Here is a 21461-nt window from a genome sequence, read left to right on the forward strand (position 1 = left end):
AATATACAAATATAAATTTTATGGTTATTATATGTGAAAATTACCCTAAAAATTGGACTTTTCCCATCTTTTTAATCATATTTGTCCTTAATGTTACTTTTGGGTTTAATATTATTTTTTTCACCAATCATTTTCAATTAATTTATGTTTCGTGAAGAACCAAGTTGATAGATTTTCGGGCATAGCTACATTCACTCAATTAGGATAGTCACTTTGAACACAATTCATTCTAAATTATATTGTGTAAATAGAAAATATAACATATTACAGTGAATAGAACCGTATAGAAAAAGCTTTGAGAAGTTTGAAACACACATCATTACAATAGCAATTTGCACATCAAACACATAATTATGCAAAAGCCATTTGACAAGTATTTTAACCTCAATCACCTTTGTTACTATTTTTTGAGAAAGAGTTGACTTTCAATTATATTCAAGTTTGTGAATATAACTTCAAAATTATCGAAGACACCAGCCAGTTGGTGAAGCTAATTTTCTCTTAAATACATTACTCTAAAATGAATTTATGTGCATCGATGGGATCATGTCCTTTTGAATTGGATTAGAAATTTATATAGATCAATAAATATAGGTCGCGTGTTTAATTAAAATTTCATAAAAGTTATATAATTGTGTTGTTAATGAAGAGAGAATTTTAAAAATTAAAAATAATATTTGTTGACACCCAATTTTGACCCGCCTCGGTATAACTTAATTATCGAGCTTCGTGGGTTTTCCAAATTATTTAAGTTAGTTTTATAAATCTTGCGGAAGAAAATATATAATAATATATAATGGATTTTGTGCTACTTATCATAACTTTAGATAGTATATATATATAGTTATGTATATAGTTTGTATATTTTATGATTATTCAAAACCCCCTAAGAAGTACACCTAAGTATTTTATTAAATTAGTTTAATCAAAATTATAATTATACTTTAATTACTTTTACGATTTTAATAATTATTTCACTAAAAAGGGGAGCTCATTGATTAATAATACAAGTTCATTTTATTTAAGGATTAGCCAATTTTTAATTTTATTTTATTTAACTAAAATTGGCCCTCTCTTAATCTAACCCACTCTCTTTTTAAACATAAAGAATCACATTTGGGCCTCCCATCCAATATCCAGGCGGCCCATTTCACTGTATTTCCAGCCCACTTCAATTGTCAAAGAGCAGAACCCAAATATTCAGGCCCCAACATTAATACCCAGGCCCAAATCCTTTCTTTTAAGGAAAAATTACTTAAATACACTACTTTAATTATCTTAATAACCATTTATCCCAACTTATTTTAAAAATTTCAAAAATCCTTTATTCCCCCAATTCAAAAAAAATATAAAAGATACATCAAGATTTTCCACCTTTTTTTCACCCAATTGGCAAGTTTTACTTTACCAAAAACTAAATCCTATTTTTAAGCTACCCACTTCCCCATTAACATCCCCAATTAAAATTTACCATATTAATTTTTATTCCTTTTCCTTTTTATTTCCCTACATTGTAGGTGTATAATTGTCTACTTTTAATTCCCCATTCCACACGTTTGCAGGTTAATTTTGAATTCCAGTTAAAATTTCATCCATATCTATTTGATATTCTAGGACTCTCTTTCCATCTACCAAATTTTCTCCTTCAGCTTATTCATCGTGTGAGTTTACTAATTTTTATTCCTTTTCTACTTTTAATTCCCCATTCCACTTGCAGGTAAATTTTGAATTCCCTTCAAATTTTCATCCATATCTATTTGTTATTTTGTAGGACTATCTTTCCATCTAACTAGATTTTCTCATTCATTCAATTCATTGTGTGAGTTTACAAATATCATGGAAGAGTGTGGTAATTTCAAATGTGTGTATGATTCTGATGATGAGCTGTGTGCTGAGAATAGATCTAAGCGATTGCATGACCCATTGTTGATGAAGAACAACAATGATGAGCCAAAGAAGAAGACTGAAGAAATCAAGAAAAAAAGGCCAAGAAAAGTTACATCAACTGTGTAACTTATTATACGTAGCTGGGACAGGATGAACAAGTTTATATGTTGTTTTGTGTTGAAGACAATTATCTTTTGTGTTTTTCTAAAAGCTTATTGGTATTACAATATTTTATTAGTTATGAATGTTATATTTTTTCAAGTTATTTTTTTAGAAACAGTTGGCTTTACAAATTTTTTAGTGTTTCATTTTAAGTTATTTTGACAGCTAATTTACAAACTGAAGTATATTACACTTAAGTTCTAATGTGTATGATACATTATTAAGTTTTTTTCACTTTATACAAATGATGTATATGATACATAAGTATAATATATACTTGAAAAAATATTGCAGTTATATATTTAGCAACTTGAATTATATGAATGTATATGATACATCATATACATAAACAAACTTAACCCTGATTACTATTACAGTATAATGCACCACTAGAATGTACTATATCAAAATTACAGTTCATAAGGCTGTACACACTAAACATGTCGTACACATTTGAACAAGTCAAGTTTTGGGACACTAGAATAACTCATGATGGAGTATACACGAAAAATATAACATATTTTTCACTAAAATGAATGTATCTGATACATAACTGGTTACAAATAAGCCCAACTTGAATTACTGTAAAACTGAAACCCAAACACTGTTGAATATAATATATCAAATTTATAACTCATAAGTATGTATACACAAATCATATAGTAAACAATTGAACAAATCAATTTTTTGTACACTTGAATATCTCAAAATACAATATACACGGAACACATAACATCTTTTCAATAATATTCATGTATATGATACATCACATACACAAACAAACTCCTATATCATTACTGTTACATTGAAAACGCACCACTGTTGAATCTATTTATTTATAAAATTTGGAGTTTAAATTTGGCACATAATTAAACTGCAAAGTCACAAATTCTAGACTCGACCAGAGCAAGAGCTTCAGTATCTCTTTCGGTACCTTCCACGCATATGACTTCACCTGATGAACAGTCAAAATTACGTATATCCCCAACAATTTTATCAGTTGTATCAATACAAAGCGGATACATGCCAATTCCAGTTGCATTCTTTTTCACTTCAAAACAAAGTTTCACACCCATGTCGTTTTTGATTTTCAACGGACATGAGCTTCCCTCGACAATGTATCGTATTTCAATATCCTTTGTAACATTGTCGATCTCAAGCTCTGCTAAAATCAACGTTTTCAGATTCACAAACGAAATAGAATGGCTAACAACAATTCCATCAACTTTGTAACCTTCATAATTAATATTGCTTACCCAAATTCCAGAATGCCGCAGCAGAATTGAGATATTTATCTTCAAAACCTTTTTTTTTTGAATTCTTAGTATGCAGATCAACCTTTACAAGAATATTTTTGAATTATGAAGCTAATCTGATTTAAAATTTGAATTTACTAATCAGTTACACAATCTGATGACCATTAATTACGTGATTTCAGTTAAGAATAACAGGAATCACGTTAATTAATCCTAATTAATCGCAGCAGCCTTTTAATTATGATGTATCAGTTAATATGTATCCCGTGCCAGAGTGATGTATCCCTTGCCAGAGTGATGTATCCCTACTAATCCATTACACAATCTGATGACCATTAATTACGTGATTTCAGTTAAGAATAACAGAAATCACGTTAATTAACCCTAATTAATCGCAACAGCCTTTAACTTTGATGTATCAGTTCTTATGTATCCCGTGCCAGACTGATGTATCCCGGTTCTTTGCTTTTTAAGGGATTTTTAGTAATTTCAATTCTTAAAGGGATAAATGGTCATTTTGTATTTATAATATGTGGTTCCTATAATTTATACTTCTTTTAAATCCAACCCATCTATTAACCAAACCCACTAAACCCGCCCCGTTCCCGACCGACCCGCCCCGCGTATCCCCTTCCCTTCTTCTTCCCAACAGGCGACACCCCCCCAGCAAAAACAGAACCCACGCGCACAGAAGCCCCGACGCAGCAACAACCACGCGTCTCCCACGCGAGATTTCCCTCCCTCCGCTCTCTCTCTCCCCTCGTCTCCCTCACGCGACCCCTTCTCCACGCGAAAACAGCCTTGGCAACGTCTCTTTGGCAGCAGTACGCCTCCAGCTACTGCGTAGCAGGTCGTACTGCTCGTCCTTGCGACAACGAGATGATGACACGACACTCGCAAGTACCACGATTTCATCTCAACCCTCCACCTCGCCTCAAACTCCCTTCCCGCTCGAATCGTCCTTCCGGATAAGAGGGGAATTCGAATTTCAAATCGAATGGGCCTGAAATTAGTGGCCAGCCCTCTTCATCCCGAAAAACCCTAATTTCCCCTTCTATATAAACCCCACCCCTCTTCGGAAAAGGGGTTGGAGATTTTTGAGTCTGAAAGTTCCGTGGAGAGATTTTGGTTGGACATTCTTGAGTTTAAAAAAGATTTTTGAGGGAGAAAAATGTTGGCTGTTGTGGTTTTTTCGCTGATATCTGATATATAAAAATATAACCCAGCTTCCTTTGAGAAGAAGAAAGGAGTTTATTTAGGAATTTGGAGTGTCGGAAATTTGAGGCAGAGTGCATTTTTTAGACTAAGGTTTCTTTTCTCTTCTCTTCGTCGAAGAAGATAGGAGGCAGTGCATTGAGAGACAGCTGTTTAGAGAGTCGACATAAAAGAGGAAGCATTAGAGAGTAACGTGACGAAAAATTACAGAGCTTGCTTCACTCTTTCGCTTGATTTCACGACCGCGTCGCACATCGGACTGTCTTGCTCATTGTTTATTGCTTAACGGTTTGAAAGTTTGTTTAGTTCAAAACATGTTTCATTCGCTATTAGTTCATCGTCTCAAACGCTAATTCATTTTCGTTTGGTTTGCATGTAAAATTCCTTTCGAGCCTTCGGAACTCCATTCTCTCTATGCTTTCAAAAGAGCCGTAAAGGCTCGGAAAGTCTTTACCAAGTCAATCCGTCGAAACAAGCCTATGAAGTCAAAATTCCGTGAAAAAAATTGAAGGAGTTCGAGGAAGGCGAAATTAGAAGACTTTTTCCTTATGTTTATTTTCTTTATATTTCCATTTGTAACGGGCATAAGCCCTTGTCGCTTTATTTTCCGTATTTTATTTTTGTATGTTTAGATTAGGACAGGTAAATGGGTCGAAAACCCCAAAAGCAGGCGGATCTAAGTTTCGGTCAAGGCGAACAGAACCCGAAAACTTGGACCCAAATCTCTCTCTCCCTCCCTCTTTATTATTTGCTTACGCCTTTTTACTCGAATGTCGTTAGTCTAGGATTAGAAAACTCCAACCCCATCGAACGTCTTTTGTTTTATCAAACTCAAATTAAAAATTTGAAACTTTGAAAGATAGATGTTTAAGTTTGGAAATTGCTTAGAGTTAAAGTTTTAACTTCAATAAAATATTCTAAAAATTTGGACAATTCACTTAAGTAAGTTTCTAATAAAGTTCTATAAACAAAAGAATTGCAAAAGTTAATAAAATAGTCAAATAAGTTAATCGCCGGAAAACCGTAAGTTAATGGAGCGTCTTAGGTGCTTTCTTTCGAAACCTTCATAAGACGTTAATAGGAATTCCGAACCCTTAAAATTTTTCAAACGATTGTTTTTAGTTGTTTGAAAAATAAGTTTTCTTGATTTTTCTTAAAAATTAAGTGGCGACTCCTAAAAGTCAAAAATACCTTTAAAATAAAACGAACTCTTTTCGAAATTAATATTTTTGATAAAACAATATTTAGGACAAATTTGATCCAAAAAGGTGGAAGGAAATGAATGCCAAATAATATATACTCGGGATTAATTTACTTTAAAGGACATGAAGCTAGTGAACTCAAGAAGAACACTCAATGCACTGCGATAAAAATAACCATTAGCCGTATTTAATTTTTAATTATCGTTAAATATGTATTTTTAGCGGCAATTATCACTTTTTGTATATGTTCCTAAAACCTTTAACGACATTGGTTCTAATGACACTTAACTAATGTCGATAAAGATTTTAACACTCTTTAATCGTTAAAAATTATTTTTGTTATAGTAATGAAATGCCAACAACTTATAACATATACATTTAGAAGGGTTAGAGGTCAAGGATCGAGATCGAAAATTAGTAAATAATCGAGTATTCTCATATTTATTTTTTGGGGCAGGGGCTATTTAGTATATATTCATGTGTAGTCTCTTGGATTAATCTTCACCGTATAGTACCACATGTTGTCTCATTTGCTTTATATCTTTGTTATATCGTTATCATTTTATTCCTTCTATCGTAAATTCATTAACATTACCAAAAACAAGCTCTCGATCCCATAAAGGGATAAAATTTGTGTACAGGGGCGAAACTACCTTGATGAACCCTTTTCGTTAGAAAATTATATTATTTATTTATGATTGAAATAATTTTTTTAAGTATATATAGTAGATGTCAAATCTCCTTCGACTACTTCGTGTGTCTATAATTCCATAATTTAAATACCCCTTATTAAAAATCCTGGATGCTAAACCCCAGACTACATTCGATTTGTTGTTATTTTGTAACCTAAAAGTATTAGCTAGAGTGGCATATATTCTAGTTAAGGAGGTTATTATTACACTGACACTCCAATGTAATGAAGCATATTAATCTATAATATATAAGCCTTTTGTAACAGAAAAAATAAATTAATACATATATAGTGTAAATCAATGGAACTAGTACAAATAATTAAAGTTGATTAAATCCTTGGAGCACAATGGTGGATTTTTCAAAATACTCATAAAGAAACATCAAAAGAAAAAAACATAACGAAAATTAATTCAAGCAAAATAATAATCAGACGTCAAATATTTCTCCATAATATTTTGACAATCTAAATTGTTCACCGTAGCTAAGCTATTAATTAGCTCAACATTTCTTCTCTTTGAAATCGAACCATCAGTATTATTATTATTACTCTCGTCTACGTACGGAAGAGGAGGAGGAGGAGGAGGAGACGACGATGAAAACTCGGGGGAACGAGGACGTCTCCTCGGCCTCACTCTATTAATCTCCGTCACATTAGTTTCAATCAAGTGAGGAAAATTCAACACAGCTTTAGAACCGCGTAACCTAAACGCGGTTCTATCATAAGCTAATGCTGCATCCTCAGGTGTCTCATATGTCCCTAGCCATAGCCTGCACCCTTTCCTCTCGGGGTCCCTTATTTCCGCAGCGTATTTTCCCCATGGCCTTCTTCTCACTCCTTTATATTTTTTCGGCCTATGCTCCGATAAACGTGTTGTTGACTCCTTATTTTCTTCTATTTCTTGTAATAATATCGGGATATTATCTTGTGCGATCGCGTTTTGATGATCAGGAGTAGTTGAGTATTGTCTAGGAGTTTGAATTTCTGATAATATTTGGGAAAAATCAGAATCGTTGAAGAGATGTTGCATTGTATCAAGAAAATTTTGTTCAATATCTAAGGATATTTTTCCTTGCATGATAGTAAGAGAGAAATTGAATAATTTTTTTTGTTGCCTTTTATGGATTGGGTGTATAATTTGAGAGTGATATAAAAAAAAATTGATGATGGATGTATATATATATAGAGGTTTTTTTTTTGTGAATTAAGTAATGCATGAATGTGGGATATATTATGAAATTTAAAATAGTGGGTCAAATTTTCACTGTTTCCAAAAAAGGGATTATATTATTATAATTATAAGGATTAAGGAATATAAGTCACCAACGCTAACATATAATACGTGATGGTGATTAATGCTTATGTAGGGGTTATTGCATTGAAATCAAAGTTGAAAATTAAACTTTGTAACAACAGAGTACTATTTTGAGGAAAAATAATAATTAATTACTCTTAATTTGTGATTAATCAAAGGAAACAATTCAATTAATCTAAGAAGTTACGTATTAAAATGAAAAAAATACATAAACCTATGAATTATGGTTGAGTAAAAGTTTGCCTACACAAAACAGGAACATGTTTGTATTAGTCCATCAAAAATGATTATTACTCTGTTTAAATTTAAGCAGATTAATATGTAGACGTTGCTCAATAAATTTTAAATTTAAGTGATCTTGAATTTTTAATCATGTTTGTGACAAATCTTTAAAGTTAAAAGTAAAAGAAATATTGAAGCAAAACTTGATTATAAACTTTTTTTAAAAAAATTTCACGAACAAATGTAATAAAAAGTTTAAGATTGTCTAATTTTAAGGTCATTCTTATAAATCATCCGTAAATATATGATTACTTGATTATTAATAAATCGGCACGTTGCCCTGCAAAGGAAAAATTACGCGGATAAATAGACTTATACTATTTAATTACTCATCATAGCAATAGTTTGCTACAATTATCATTTGCGACTAACATTATGCATTAATTACGTGGGTTGACTTTGAGTTTATATTATTAGTCATGTTTGTATATGTATAATTCGTCAGGATATACAAATAAATATGTATAATATCCAATTTTTTAGCCTATATACATATAACAATTTACCTCTCTCCCACTCTCTGCTCTCTCTCGCGAGCCTCTCTCCTCCCTCTCCCAATCTCGCTTGCCATTTATACAAATGTATATGTATAACATATAGTTATATACATTATATACATATACAACTCATCTCTCTCCCACTCTTTGCCATCTCTCGCTCGCCTCTCTCCTATCTCTCCCAGTCTCGCTCACCTCTCTCCTCCCTCTCCCAATCTCTCTTGCCATATATAAAATTATCTAATTAATATACATATACAATTCACCTTTTTCCCACTCTTTTCTCCCTCTCTCTCGCCTCTCTCCTCACTCTCCCAGTCTCACTCGCCTCTTACCTCCAAATAACATGTAGCTACAAATTATAATTATCAAACTATAACTATAGAAAGTAATTAATTATTTTTAAGTGGCTATATGAAAGTTTCCTATTTACAAATCGATCATCTAAAAGTTATATTGGTTGATATATAATTCAAACTGTCTTAATGACTAATTTTATGATAATATTTTAAATAAGATGCCGTACACATTTTTATTTGTTACCATGTTAAATATAGTAGAATAACAAAGATTCTTCTTATTAGGTAATACTTAAAAGAAAAAGAAAAATTATTGGAACTTGCTAAATGTCGAATAGATTAAACTATAATATTATTTAATTTATTTCAATATATTTAAATTATTTAATTTTAAATATACACAAGACTCTAAATAAGCACCTCTTCCTTGACTTGCCCTTTCTTAACTAAACATATTATTATTTTTGTATATTTAAAAGTTATATAAAATACTATCAATTATTATAATTAATTAATTTGAAATATTAAAACATATATTAAAAAATTGTATATCCTCTAAAAAAATTATCGTAGCTACAATAATTTTAAAAAGTTACTGTAATTAACAATTTAATTTTTTTAAAAATATATAAATTAAATTACTCTTAAAATTTTATCCCTGACATAACTATTAAAACATATGAAATAATATATGTTATTTAAAAATTATATATAAAAACTTCTATAAATCGTAAGTAGTAATTATAATTATTTCCTCCATTCCATATTAAATTAATTTTTAAGACATTTTATCATTCAAATTAACTTAATTATTCAATTTTCAATACTATTTTCAGTGTGCTGCTTACCAGTTATGCCGAAGAGAAGAATATGGAGGATTGATGACAGAGTTGTCCTTCGAATTCGAAGAACAAAGCTCTTATTGTTTGCTTCACGTCATTTAATATTGAAATTAGTGATTAATTAATATTTAATTAGTTTAATTATAAATTTAATAATAATTAATAAAAAATAAATATTATATCTTAACGTATTTTTCTTAAAGGGTGTGAAACACTTTGAAAATTAATGTAATAAGGGATGAAAGAAGAAGCATCTTTACAAATTATATACATAAATAAATTGACTTTCCAAATTTCAATTTCATATAAATTGAGATAAAAACAAAATACTCAAAATTGAATAATGTCATTCTCTTTATCATTTATTCTGTTGCTCGGTTCATTGAATGAAATTAGTAATATTATATATGGACCCACTTTCACACACACAATAAAAAATCATTTAAATTTGAGCTGTTGTTGAATTTAATTTTATATTGTGATCTGATCTCTAGTTTAAAAAATAATAAAAATAATCAACAGTTGTTTAAATATCTTAAAAAAAGATGATATAAATCACTTTTTCTTTCTCTGATTCTATCTAGACGCTTTATTGAAAATTAATTTAATAGGGGAAAAAAACAAAGTTTGTTTGTTCAAGTAATCTAGTGGAAAATATGTTTTCTTAATCTACTTGTTTCAGTTTAATTAAATAAATTATATAATATTTGACACATAAGCTCGTTGATACTAGTAATTAATTCGCATGTAATTACACATGCTTTAATTAACCACACTTTTGTCCATGTTTAAGTGGTTTTTAATGTTGAAAAATGATGTTTTAATGAATGGTGTAATCTTATGGTTGGAGGTGAAGTTATTAGAATTTAAAAAGTTTGAATTTTAGTTCTTTAAAGTAATTGAGTTTTTCTTTTTTCTAAAAAAAAATACAGAATTTTAATTAAAGTTATGAAACTTAACTGAATTCATAATCAATGACGAATTAAAGTAGAAAGTAACTTTTTAGTCTAAACACGCAAAGTGACTTCCTTAATTTATACTTTTATAAACTTAATCATGTTACACACAGTGACAAGGGTGATAATTATTCAACCTAATAGATAAATAATTAATAGTGATAGGTAGATTGTACAATAGTGACAATTCAATTTAAACAATAGCTAAGTTGATCAGACGCAGGTGAAATAAAGAGTTTGTGGGTTTTAAATTTTAAAATAGAAGAAAAAAGCATTCAAATCCATAATAAAATGTGTTTAAAATAGGGGGTGTCAAAAATGAACCCAAACATACGTAACCCGTCTAATCCCTCCAAAATTTTAATGGTTGGGCTCTAATTTAAATTGGGTTCATTCTCAACCCGTTCAAGCTTAACCCAGTTGAAGAGAATTCTCAATCGAGCCCAATTCAATCTCCAATTTTCAATCCGTTTTAAAACTTTTTATTAAGATATATTCCTATATTGAAGATATGAATTATTATTTATTTAACATCTTTTAGGATTTATCTATCTATTTGTTACTTTTTTAACAAAAATTCTCTTGAGCGGGAATTCAAATTGTGATTATAAAAATTAAATATCAATATGTTAAATTATTGAGATTAATTGGGTCAAGACCCAACCCGTTTTTTAGCCCATTTGAACCCAAAGTAACTTGGGCGGATGAAAACTCAACCCGATTTCTATTGAACCAGTTTAATATTTCCAATTTCAACCTAATCTGCCCATTTGACACCCCTAGCTTAAAACATTGTCACCACTCTTTCTTACTAGTTAACACACACACGCACACGCGCGCACGCACACACGCACGCGCGTACGCAGTATCAAATTCAAACTTTTGATAGAGTAATATAAAGTATAAACTTAACACCTTCATATTTGTTTTTAATTTATTTTGAATAATACCTTGAGCTATTCACAATAATTATGCGGATCCAATTCTCTCTCTATATATAATAAACATATACACATAATAAACAGTATAGGTAAAAATTCATTACTCAAAAATATGTTGAAATAATTTTGAGGAAAGATAGAAAAATTGTAGGAAGAATTTTTGACAACGACTTCAAAAGTTAAAAGTATTTTTCTTTAATTTAAAAAAAAACTCATTTTTAGAGATTTGAGGTTCTTACGAGTATTTTTTAACTGGTCAAGAAATTATTTTTCAGAAATTGAATGAATTAAATTTTTTCGATAGTATTTTTGAAATTTTGGTCAAACAGTGACAATTATTACAATTTTTTTTAATATTGACAAAAATATTTTTAAAAATATTATTAATCAAATATAAAATGCTATTCTTAAAACAACAATGCTTCTTCCCGCGTTACTTTCCAATTCAGATTTAATTAAAATTTCAATACGAGCTTAAAACATCGTGAATTAAAAAAAAAGTAAATAATTCTATTTTATATTAAATTGGGTATAAATTAAATGTACTAAGTACTTCAACTATTACTATTCCCTATGTCCTAATTTAGTTGTCCATTTTAAAAGTGACACATATTAAGACACAAATTATTATCATATGTTAGTTACGAATTTATTTTTTAACTTAAAAGATAATACAACTCCCCAAGTATAATAAATATATCTTCTGATTTCAAAAAATATGTATTACAACTTAGTAATATTAGAAATTTTCTAGAATTAAATAAGAGTATATTAGGAAAAAAATATTTTTCATTCTTGATCTGTTAAAATAAACAATTAAATAGCGACAAATATAAAAATAATATGGACAAACAAATAAAGACAGAGAAAGTAGTAAATAGTATATTTAATGATATTATTTATTTCCTTCGAGAAAATTCAAAACTTGACGAAGCTGTGGCGGCGGCGCTGCCGGCTGCTTTCTCCAATTTTTTACAGCTGATTAGCCATATGCAATTAACCAAATTAACTAATTTGTCATCATGCCATATAAATTCAAGTAGACTAGTCATATTTAAGAAAAACAAATCTTTAATAAATATATTTCGTCTGTCTATTTTTAATTATTCGCTATATTGAGCAAAAAAAATTAGTCATTTTTACTAATTTAATTTAAAAAATTAAAAGATAATTAATTTATCATATTCTAATTTTACCATGATTATTAAATACTATTCATTTTCTACGAATGAAAAAGTTTATACTAATAATTAGGAGTGACATAATAAGATTATTACCTGTTTTTTTGTCTTGTATTGTATTATATATTTTAGTTTAAAATATTAATGTTTGTTTTGAGTGTTATGTAGCTTTTTTTTTAACCATATCGTTTAAATACATTGTTAGATAACGACATAAAATCATTTTATGTATGATGAATTTGGTGTGATTGTGTAGTTACCTTAATATTTTCTTCTCGTTTCGTCTTTATTATTCAATAATTATATTTCATTTTTTACCCTATCTTTTCATAGTAGCAGTTTTATCCCACACCTTACCCCCCCCCCCCACCCCCCTGCCCCTTCCCATTTTTTTTAGGTTTATCACTCAAATTATGAATGAGTGACGTTATGTAATAAGGGAGAACGATACAATCTATACATCCAAATACTTATTTGAATTCATTGAAACAATATAATATAATATACAACAAATAAAATATAATACGATACATTATAAAATAAGATTTTAATTTTTTTTTGTGATATATATTACTCCATATTTTACATTATTTATTGGTAATCCAACCTTTTATCTTAAGGTAATTAGATAATTAAGCTCTTTTACAAACATTCCTTTCTTTTTTGTTGTTGAATGACCAGGACAAAATTGTCGCACAAAAGTGTGTTTAATTAGTCTTTGTTTATTAGTGAGTTGTCTTTAAAGACTATCATACATATTTATCCCCACTACAACAAATATCTCCTGAAAAAATCATTGTGCTAAAATACCAAGGGGTTTTTGTCGATATATGAATTAGTTATGCAGAAATTAACTATGTAATCGTTAATATCGATTGTGTCTATAGTAAAAAATTAAAGGAAGTACTACAAGGAATTTTTACAAAATAATAAATCGATTTATGATTAATTAACTCTCGATTTGTTACTAATCAAATGATTCATAATAATTCTTACATGATTTTTCTATACAAGCCAAAAGTAATTAAACTAGGATGAATATTTGCAAACAACCACTATAATAAATTTTATTATGATCTGTAAGCTATAGTACAAGCTGTTTCATTTGTATAATTTGTGGGTTTGTATAGTTCATGAGTACGTTTGTGTAATTGAACTATTTTTATATAAACTCTAGATAACGAATTTATAAGAACAGAAACTGCGATCTTAAAATAGTTAAACAAATTATACTATACAAAAGTTATACAAAATTTGAATTATACAAATTAAAAAATCCAGCCTACATAATAATTACTGAATGTTGATTGTGAGTGATAATTAACTGAAATTATAATTATAATAACTAATTTACGTCACTTAACCATGTAATTTCCCTTTAAACAATTGGAAAAAAGGACAAACAAAGGGAATTTTGGGCTTGATGAGCTCTGAATGAACTGGGCCAGACCAGTTATAGGTATTGGGCCGGATTATACAAGACATCCTCTTCCAATCAAGTTTTTGCACGGATTGTCCCTATTTTCGGGTAATTATTATTTTTTGTCTTTCATTTCGCATTTAAGACTCTCAAAAAATAGTCATTGTACGTCAAACCTATTTTTAAAATCGTTTTTTCTTGAATCAGAATCTTTCAAAAATGTTTTCTGCTTTTTTTAAGATAGGAATAAATCTTGCGCACACACCGTGGACATTGAGTATATATTATGTCGTTGTAATTGGCTAGCACAAATTCGTAAAGAACAAGGTTTACTAAATATGAATAAACAACAAAATACCCTTTGTTTTCATATTTAATTTTTACATTGTTAATAACAAGAATCTTAAGCCTTTAATATAAGGTCTTCTTATATCAATTCAAAAACCTAATGGATTATCCATTATTTTCTCTTATTTCCATCTTTTATTACTAGGGAAGAAAATATATTTATATGCTCCAAACTATCGTAAATGGTATGTAAATCGTTCTTTATATTTTTGGGATATTAATGTCCTTTTCATCCAAATAGGGACACGTAACGCAATCTACGATAAAAAAAAACATAAATTACTTATTTCTATAATCAAACAAACAACCACACATATTTTATCCAAAGAGAAAAATATTGGAAGTAAATAATCACATTGTTATCGGCTATCTGCATTAAAAATTACTTTGACTATCGATTAAACAACAATTTGTGAAGAAGTGAATCCGCATATATTCATATTTAATAAATAAAATATCATATTACATGATGCAATTTATTTAGAAAACCAAATACACCCATTATGTTTTGTCCTTTTCCCCTTGTTTATTATATTTATGTTTAAAAACAAGAAATGGTATTAAGTATTAACCATGATGCTGCACTAAATAACCTGACTTGAGGACAACACACATTATTATTCAATAATGTGCTGATGGTGACAGTGGCGTAGCCGGACCCTTTTTGTTGAAAAAAAATATCATATATATAAAGTAAAATATATGAAATGATTAAATAACATATTTTTAATATTCGAAACATATTTTTTATAGTCTAATGAATTCACCTCCTTGGAATGAAGAAGTGTTTGTGTATACGAATCTAATTAATTCTACTTATTTTTATCGTGTTATTTCTGAAAATTTTTTGTAAAATTCCTAACTCTGCCCCTGGATGGTGATGACAATGTAACGAAATTAATATAATATAATATAATATAATATATAATATGATATTATATAATATAGTCATGCACGTGATTAAAAAATAATAATGATGCACTGTGCACGTGATTACTTTAAATAATAAGAATATTACTGTACACTTGGGGTTTTTGTTTTTGAGTTTATCAGACATTTACAGGTTTATTAATTTTCCTATCTGAAATATTTTTTACATTTCTATTTTTTGGATTATTAGAAAGCGGTATCATTTTTGTTTTTCACTTTTCTGGTGTGAATATTGAAAGCTAACATCCTTGGGCTTACGTCTTTTAGCATTTTAAAAAAGAAAATTATGCGGATATATATATATATAGTTAATGTAAATATAGTTTGTCTTAATTATAATTTATGGATTATTTTTACTTATGATTGTATGACTTAATTCATTATTATTGTATTATTTGTGTATTGTATAATTTAGAATTCATATGATATAATTTGAATTATTTGCGTAATGTAATTTTGTATAATATAACTTGTATAACTGTTAAAGTTCAGATGTTTGTATTGACATAAATTCGCTATTTCAAATTATACAAAAATAGCTTAATAATACAAATGTACACATGAATTATATAAATTGACCAACGAATTATATAAACGAAACAGTTTAAACTATAACGATAATCCATAAATATACAGACTATAGCTATAAAATATAATCAAATTTATAACAGTGACTATTTACTAGAGTTTCTATTTTAAAAAATTATACTGCATAAAATAATTAGCAAAAATTGCATCGAAAAAACCCACATCAAATTCCCTTTTATTAACTAATAAAATTTTTTTCAAGGGTTTACATTTTACTTATTTTTTTACTAGCTATTAATTGGTTAGTCTACCTGATAGTTATTTAATACTTTATTAATGCATGTAACTTCTTTTACCAATTTACCATAAATCAAAACAAAATGAATCAAGTGCAGAATCAAAATGATTTATTCAGATCATAATTGTCGTACAAAGGAAATACATCCTTCCTTTCTTTCAATATTCCTAATTTTTAACAATAGTTGGAGGAGGAGAAATTATAAGATGATAGTGATTTTTTCATATTTTTTTTAAAAATCTCGACAAGATTACTCGTTCAGTTTTTGAGAATGAATTTTTCTTAATCATAACGATTATTATATCACCTTTGCGCAAAGCAAGTATTAAGTCAAAGTGTCCAATTCAAGTCTCTCCATTATACAATGACTATTAAAATGTGTTTGATCTACGTGATACTAGCTTGAAAAAAGAAGTCAATCAGCGTTTGATCCACAAGATAATGTTATATAGGCCAAATAAGATAGAAAATTATTAATAAAACCTTAGTATAATATAAATGTATATCTAAAATTTCGGATATAGATTAAAGGGTGCTCGTACATTTCTCTATTAAAAATAAAATTTTGGTACAAAATTTCAATTTTCAAAAAATACCAATTGATCCGGAAAAAACTATTATTTGGAAATTTCAATGGAATGAATTTGTATGAGCTAAAAGATATAGGAAGCTTCTATGGATCGCTGGACAGGAATCTTGAAGGTGCCATTGTACAACACATATTATCGAGTTGCTGCTTCACTTTGCCTTTCTCCTTCTTCCAAATCTCTCTCTGTAAGTTGTTCTTTTTCTTTAAACCCTAAATCCTTTTCAGACTTCAATTTATCCCACCAAATTCACTTTTTTAAAAAAAATTGGAATTTATCGTGTAGTTATGTAGATCAATCTATCAATCATCTGCGCTTCAAGTCAAATTCGTTGGAATCGTTTTTTATGCAGCCTCAGTTCTAATTAGCTGGTTTCGTTATATGCATCTATTCAAGCATATTTGGGCATGTTCAATTTTGTATTTAATGAATTTTGATTTGTACGGAGCTTACTGAAAAAGGAAATTTTGATGCTCAAATATAAAGACTTACGTATGCATCCGCTAAAAGTTTTGCTGTGACAAAAGGGAGCTCTTTCTCAAATTGTTTAATGATGTGGCTGAATCATAATTGATCACCTGTAAAAAAAGTGGTTTTGCAAAATCGAAAATATTTTTAGTTTACACATAGATGAACCTTTTCTCAAATGGAAATGACATAGATGAGTTCTTAAATTTCGATAACATATTTGAAGTGATGTGCATTTTTAGCTATTCACTGTTTGGGTAGCAAGGAAGTTGTTTTCTTTATTGTTTTTAATCGAATGGCCTGCTCCTCTAATGCCTTGCATTTTGTATGAAACAAAGGTGCCTGTTGCAAATGCTATTTTTTTCAATGGAGATAAGATTGAAGGGACGGGAAATCCAGTGATTGAGAGATTATCTGACCTGCAGCAAATTGCTGAAATCTTGGTTTCGAAATTTGGGAATTCTATCAATGCTTGGGTTATTGAGGCACCTGTCTTCAATGGACCTTTTGCGGTGTATAAGGATTTTATACCTTCTGTCAATGAATATGGAGAGCCTAAATCTTATGATGCAGATGGTTTCCCTGCTTCTTCCTCCATTGTCTTGCTTTTGTGGAATTGTTTAAAAGAGGTATAATCTATTGTTCGAAGTACCTGCCTTGTGTGCTGATCACCATGTACCACTTTTTAGTTAAGCTAGTTCAACTTTATTGAAAGAGAAAATATGAGTGAAGTTCCTCGTTAGAGTTTCGGTATAGATTGTAAGTCTTTTTGGCTCTAGGATGTTCGATTTTAACAGTTTCCTGTATTGCTATGTATGTCCTCTTGGCTCTGTAGTTTAGGTAAATATTACACTATCCTCAAGGTAAGGGTAAGGTCAAAATACACCCCACCGTCCCTAGATCCCACTTGTAGGAGTATAATGGGTATGCTGTTGTTATATAACAAGCTTCTAAGATGTCCCTAGATCCCTTGGGCCTGTTTTGACTAGAACTCGCACTAAACATGTTTGTAGAAGACATAGATGAGTTGTGAAGATCTAAGAGAGTTTATTCAGTCTGTTATTTCTTGCAAAAACATTGGAGGAAGTATTTTCCCATTTATATCTACATTGACTCTGTTAATTACTAATTGCTTTTTGCTATGCTCCTTATAGAGCTATAACTCACTTCTCTAGCTGGCTTGTGAATATTTTTCTTCTGTTTTGTGGTGTTTCTTCCATTTGATATCACTTGCTTTTTCTCATTTATCCATATGCAGAATATTAGGAATCATAGTGATATACTGCCTGTTCAAAGAAGGGGACTTTGTACTTCTTCTTGCATATTTTCGTAGAACATTATATGCAGTTTAGTTGCTTATGAATTTACTTTACTGTCTTAAAACAGGCAAAAAGTGTCATCTCAGGGAAACAAAAAGAGCCCTATCAAGCTGAAGTTTCTACATCATCTCTGAGTACACCAAGAACTTTACTTCTTGGATTTAGTAAGGGTGGTACTGTACTCAACCAGCTGGTTGCTGAGCTTGGTTTTGCACCAGTCCAGCTCACTGAAGACGTGCCGTTAGCAAACAAGAATGTCACAAATGGAGGATATTCCTCCCAGCCACAAGATCAGATTATTCCAAATTCTAAAGATGGCTTATTAAATAGTATAGCTGAGTTCCATTACGTAGATGTTGGTCTAAACACAGAGGGAGCATATGTAACCAACCAAGATGTCATTCACAGAATTTCTGATCGCCTCGTCCAAGGAGCCCCTGGAATTCGTTTTTTCCTTCATGGAACTCCTAGACAATGGTGTGATCGTGACAGGATTTGGATCCGGAAGGAGAAAGATGAGTTTTTTCGGCTTCTCAAAGAAGCAACTCGGAAGAATATGGGGAAATTGTATATACGTGAAAGATTGTATTTTGGTAATAAGCTCCCTGATCTCCAGATACACTTTGAAATCATCGAGCATTTGGATGTTAGCTGAGTATTTCTTCTTGATAATGAAATGCATGTATTGTTTACTCCCTCCGTCTGAATTTGCGCGACACATTTTGAATTTTGATGATTTAAACAAATCTTCTCTCTTTCATCATAATAATTCTTTTTAAATCGTCAATTATCATGACTTATTGTAAAACAAAATGTAAGTATTTATAAGAAGGAGAAAAGTAAAATATTGTTAAAACCCTAAAGCATCAATTTTATATCTCCAAGTAATGAAGGATAGAAAAACCTTTGGGTTTGGGATGTGGAGCAGAATAGAGAGAGAATGCCATGTTTTGCTTCAACAGAGGAACTCCAAAGCTACCCTTCTCCGTATTCACGCCATAATGCTTCGAAACGCCATTGAAGATAACGTCAGTCTACTCACCATGCTCATTTCAAGCTTCTCTGTCAGTGACCCAGTTGCTGGAATCAGCCATGCACGCCGTATGTTCGACAAAAGTCTCCAAAAGGACAAGACTTTCCTCTGTAACGCCATGATAAAATCTCACATGGGTGTTGGTCAATTCGCCGACTCAACATTTCTGTATAGAGATTTATTAAGACATACAAGTTTTAAACCCGATAATTACACGCTTTCGAGCCTTTCCAAGTGTTGTGGCGCAAGATTGGTGTTGTTGGAAGGCTTAGAAATTCATAATCATGTGTTGAAATGTGGGTTTGCTTCGAATTTGTTTGTGGCTACTTCTTTGGTTGATATGTATGGGAAGTTTGGTGAAATGGCTTTTGCTAGGAAGTTGTTTGATGAAATGCCCCAGAGAAGTCCAGTCTCGTGGACAGCTTTAATTGGAGGTTATTTGAAGTGCAGGTGTACTGGTATTGCTGAAGGACTTTTTGATGCAATGCCTGAGAAAGATGTTGCTGCGTTCAATGTGATGATTGATGCTTACGTGAAGAAAGGAGATATGCTGTCAGCAAATAGATTGTTTTGGGCAATGCCGGAGAGAAATGTGATTTCTTGGACTAGTATGATTGATGGGCACTGCAGTAATGGTAATGTAAGTGAAGCCAAGGCGTTATTTGATGTAATGCCGCAAAGGAATTTGTTCTCTTGGAACGCAATGATTGGTGGTTACTGTCAGAATAAACAGCCGCAAGAGGCTTTGAAGTTGTTTCATGAGTTGCAGATGGGGACGACATTGGAACCAGATGGTGTTACTGTTGTCAGTGTACTTCCCGCTATTGCTGATTTGGGTGCTTTAGATTTGGGTAACTGGGTTCACCAGTATGTGAAGAGGAAGAAATTAGACAGATCTTCAAATGTTTGCACTGCTTTGATTGATATGTATGCCAAGTGTGGGGAAATTGCGAAAGCCAGGGAATTTTTCAATGAGATAAAAGTAAAAGAGTCATCAAGTTGGAATGCTTTAATTAATGGGTTGGCGATCAATGGATCTGCTAAGGAAGCATTGGAGGTGTTTGAGAAGATGAAGAGTAAAGGATACGAGCCGAATGAGATTACTATGCTTGGTGTTTTGTCAGCTTGCAACCATGGTGGATTGGTGGAGGAAGGCAAGAAATGGTTTGTAGAAATGGAGAAGTATGGGCTCACTCCACAAATTGAGCACTATGGTTGTCTGGTTGATCTCTTGGGAAGGTCAGGGTGTTTGGACGAAGCCGAAAACTTGATTGAGACCATGCCTTATGAAGCCAATGGAATAATATTGAGTTCCTTTCTATTTGCATGTGGTTATGCCAAAGATGTTACAAGGGCTGAGAAGGTCAAGAAAAAAGCAATTGAGATGGAACCATGGAATGATGGGATCTATATTATGTTAAGGAACATGTATGCAACTGATAAGAGGTGGAGTGACGTTGAAGACATTAAGGGGCGGATGCGGAGAGAAGGGGCAAAAAAGGAGGCAGGTTGCAGTACCATTGAAGTTAATGGTATGGTCTGTGAATTTGTAGCTGGGGATAAAATACATGCACAGTGTGAGGAAATACATCTTCTATTGGAGCATTTGCTGTTGTACATGAGAGGTTTGGATACACCTTATAGTAATGATATTGGATTGGTCGAATTTTGACCAATGTTACACATTTCACATCTTGTATATACTCTTGTTTTCCCTCATATCTCAGATGTCTGCCTTGAGGCTAAAGATACATGCACGACAGATAAACACCTGACCTTCCCGAGAAAGGAGTTGATGCGGTTG

General features: G+C 30.8%; 3 protein-coding genes and 2 long non-coding RNA genes across 5 annotated transcripts; 3 read left to right on the forward strand and 2 right to left on the reverse strand.

Moving 5' to 3' along the window:
• Positions 1–1380: 1380 nt before the first annotated feature.
• Positions 1381–2164, forward strand: LOC104648937 (uncharacterized). The gene is made up of 2 exons (XR_742870.4): positions 1381–1661; positions 1772–2164. It is a non-coding gene; the product is annotated as an uncharacterized lncRNA (long non-coding RNA).
• A 545-nt stretch (positions 2165–2709) lies between these two features.
• Positions 2710–3852, reverse strand: LOC112941992 (uncharacterized). The gene is made up of 2 exons (XR_003247741.2): positions 3306–3852; positions 2710–3211 (listed from the first exon to the last, which is right to left on the reverse strand). It is a non-coding gene; the product is annotated as an uncharacterized lncRNA (long non-coding RNA).
• A 2784-nt stretch (positions 3853–6636) lies between these two features.
• Positions 6637–7558, reverse strand: JRE5 (jasmonate-responsive ERF 5). Its single transcript, XM_010317144.2, has one exon. The coding sequence runs from the start codon at positions 7489–7491 to the stop codon at positions 6826–6828; it is 666 nt and encodes a 221-aa protein (XP_010315446.2). The 5' UTR covers positions 7492–7558; the 3' UTR covers positions 6637–6825.
• A 9277-nt stretch (positions 7559–16835) lies between these two features.
• Positions 16836–19323, forward strand: LOC101259577 (uncharacterized). The gene is made up of 3 exons (XM_004229706.5): positions 16836–17024; positions 17644–17934; positions 18692–19323. The coding sequence occupies exons 1-3, from the start codon at positions 16926–16928 to the stop codon at positions 19277–19279; spliced, it is 978 nt and encodes a 325-aa protein (XP_004229754.1). The 5' UTR covers positions 16836–16925; the 3' UTR covers positions 19280–19323.
• Positions 19324–19511: 188 nt separating this feature from the next.
• Positions 19512–21329, forward strand: LOC101250169 (pentatricopeptide repeat-containing protein At2g44880). The gene has a single exon (XM_004231101.5). The coding sequence runs from the start codon at positions 19512–19514 to the stop codon at positions 21327–21329; it is 1818 nt and encodes a 605-aa protein (XP_004231149.1).
• The last annotated feature ends 132 nt before the right edge of the window (positions 21330–21461 follow it).

The sequence above is a fragment of the Solanum lycopersicum genome, chromosome 1, assembly GCF_036512215.1.
Source record: "Solanum lycopersicum chromosome 1, SLM_r2.1".
NCBI classification, from domain to species: domain Eukaryota; kingdom Viridiplantae; phylum Streptophyta; class Magnoliopsida; order Solanales; family Solanaceae; genus Solanum; species Solanum lycopersicum.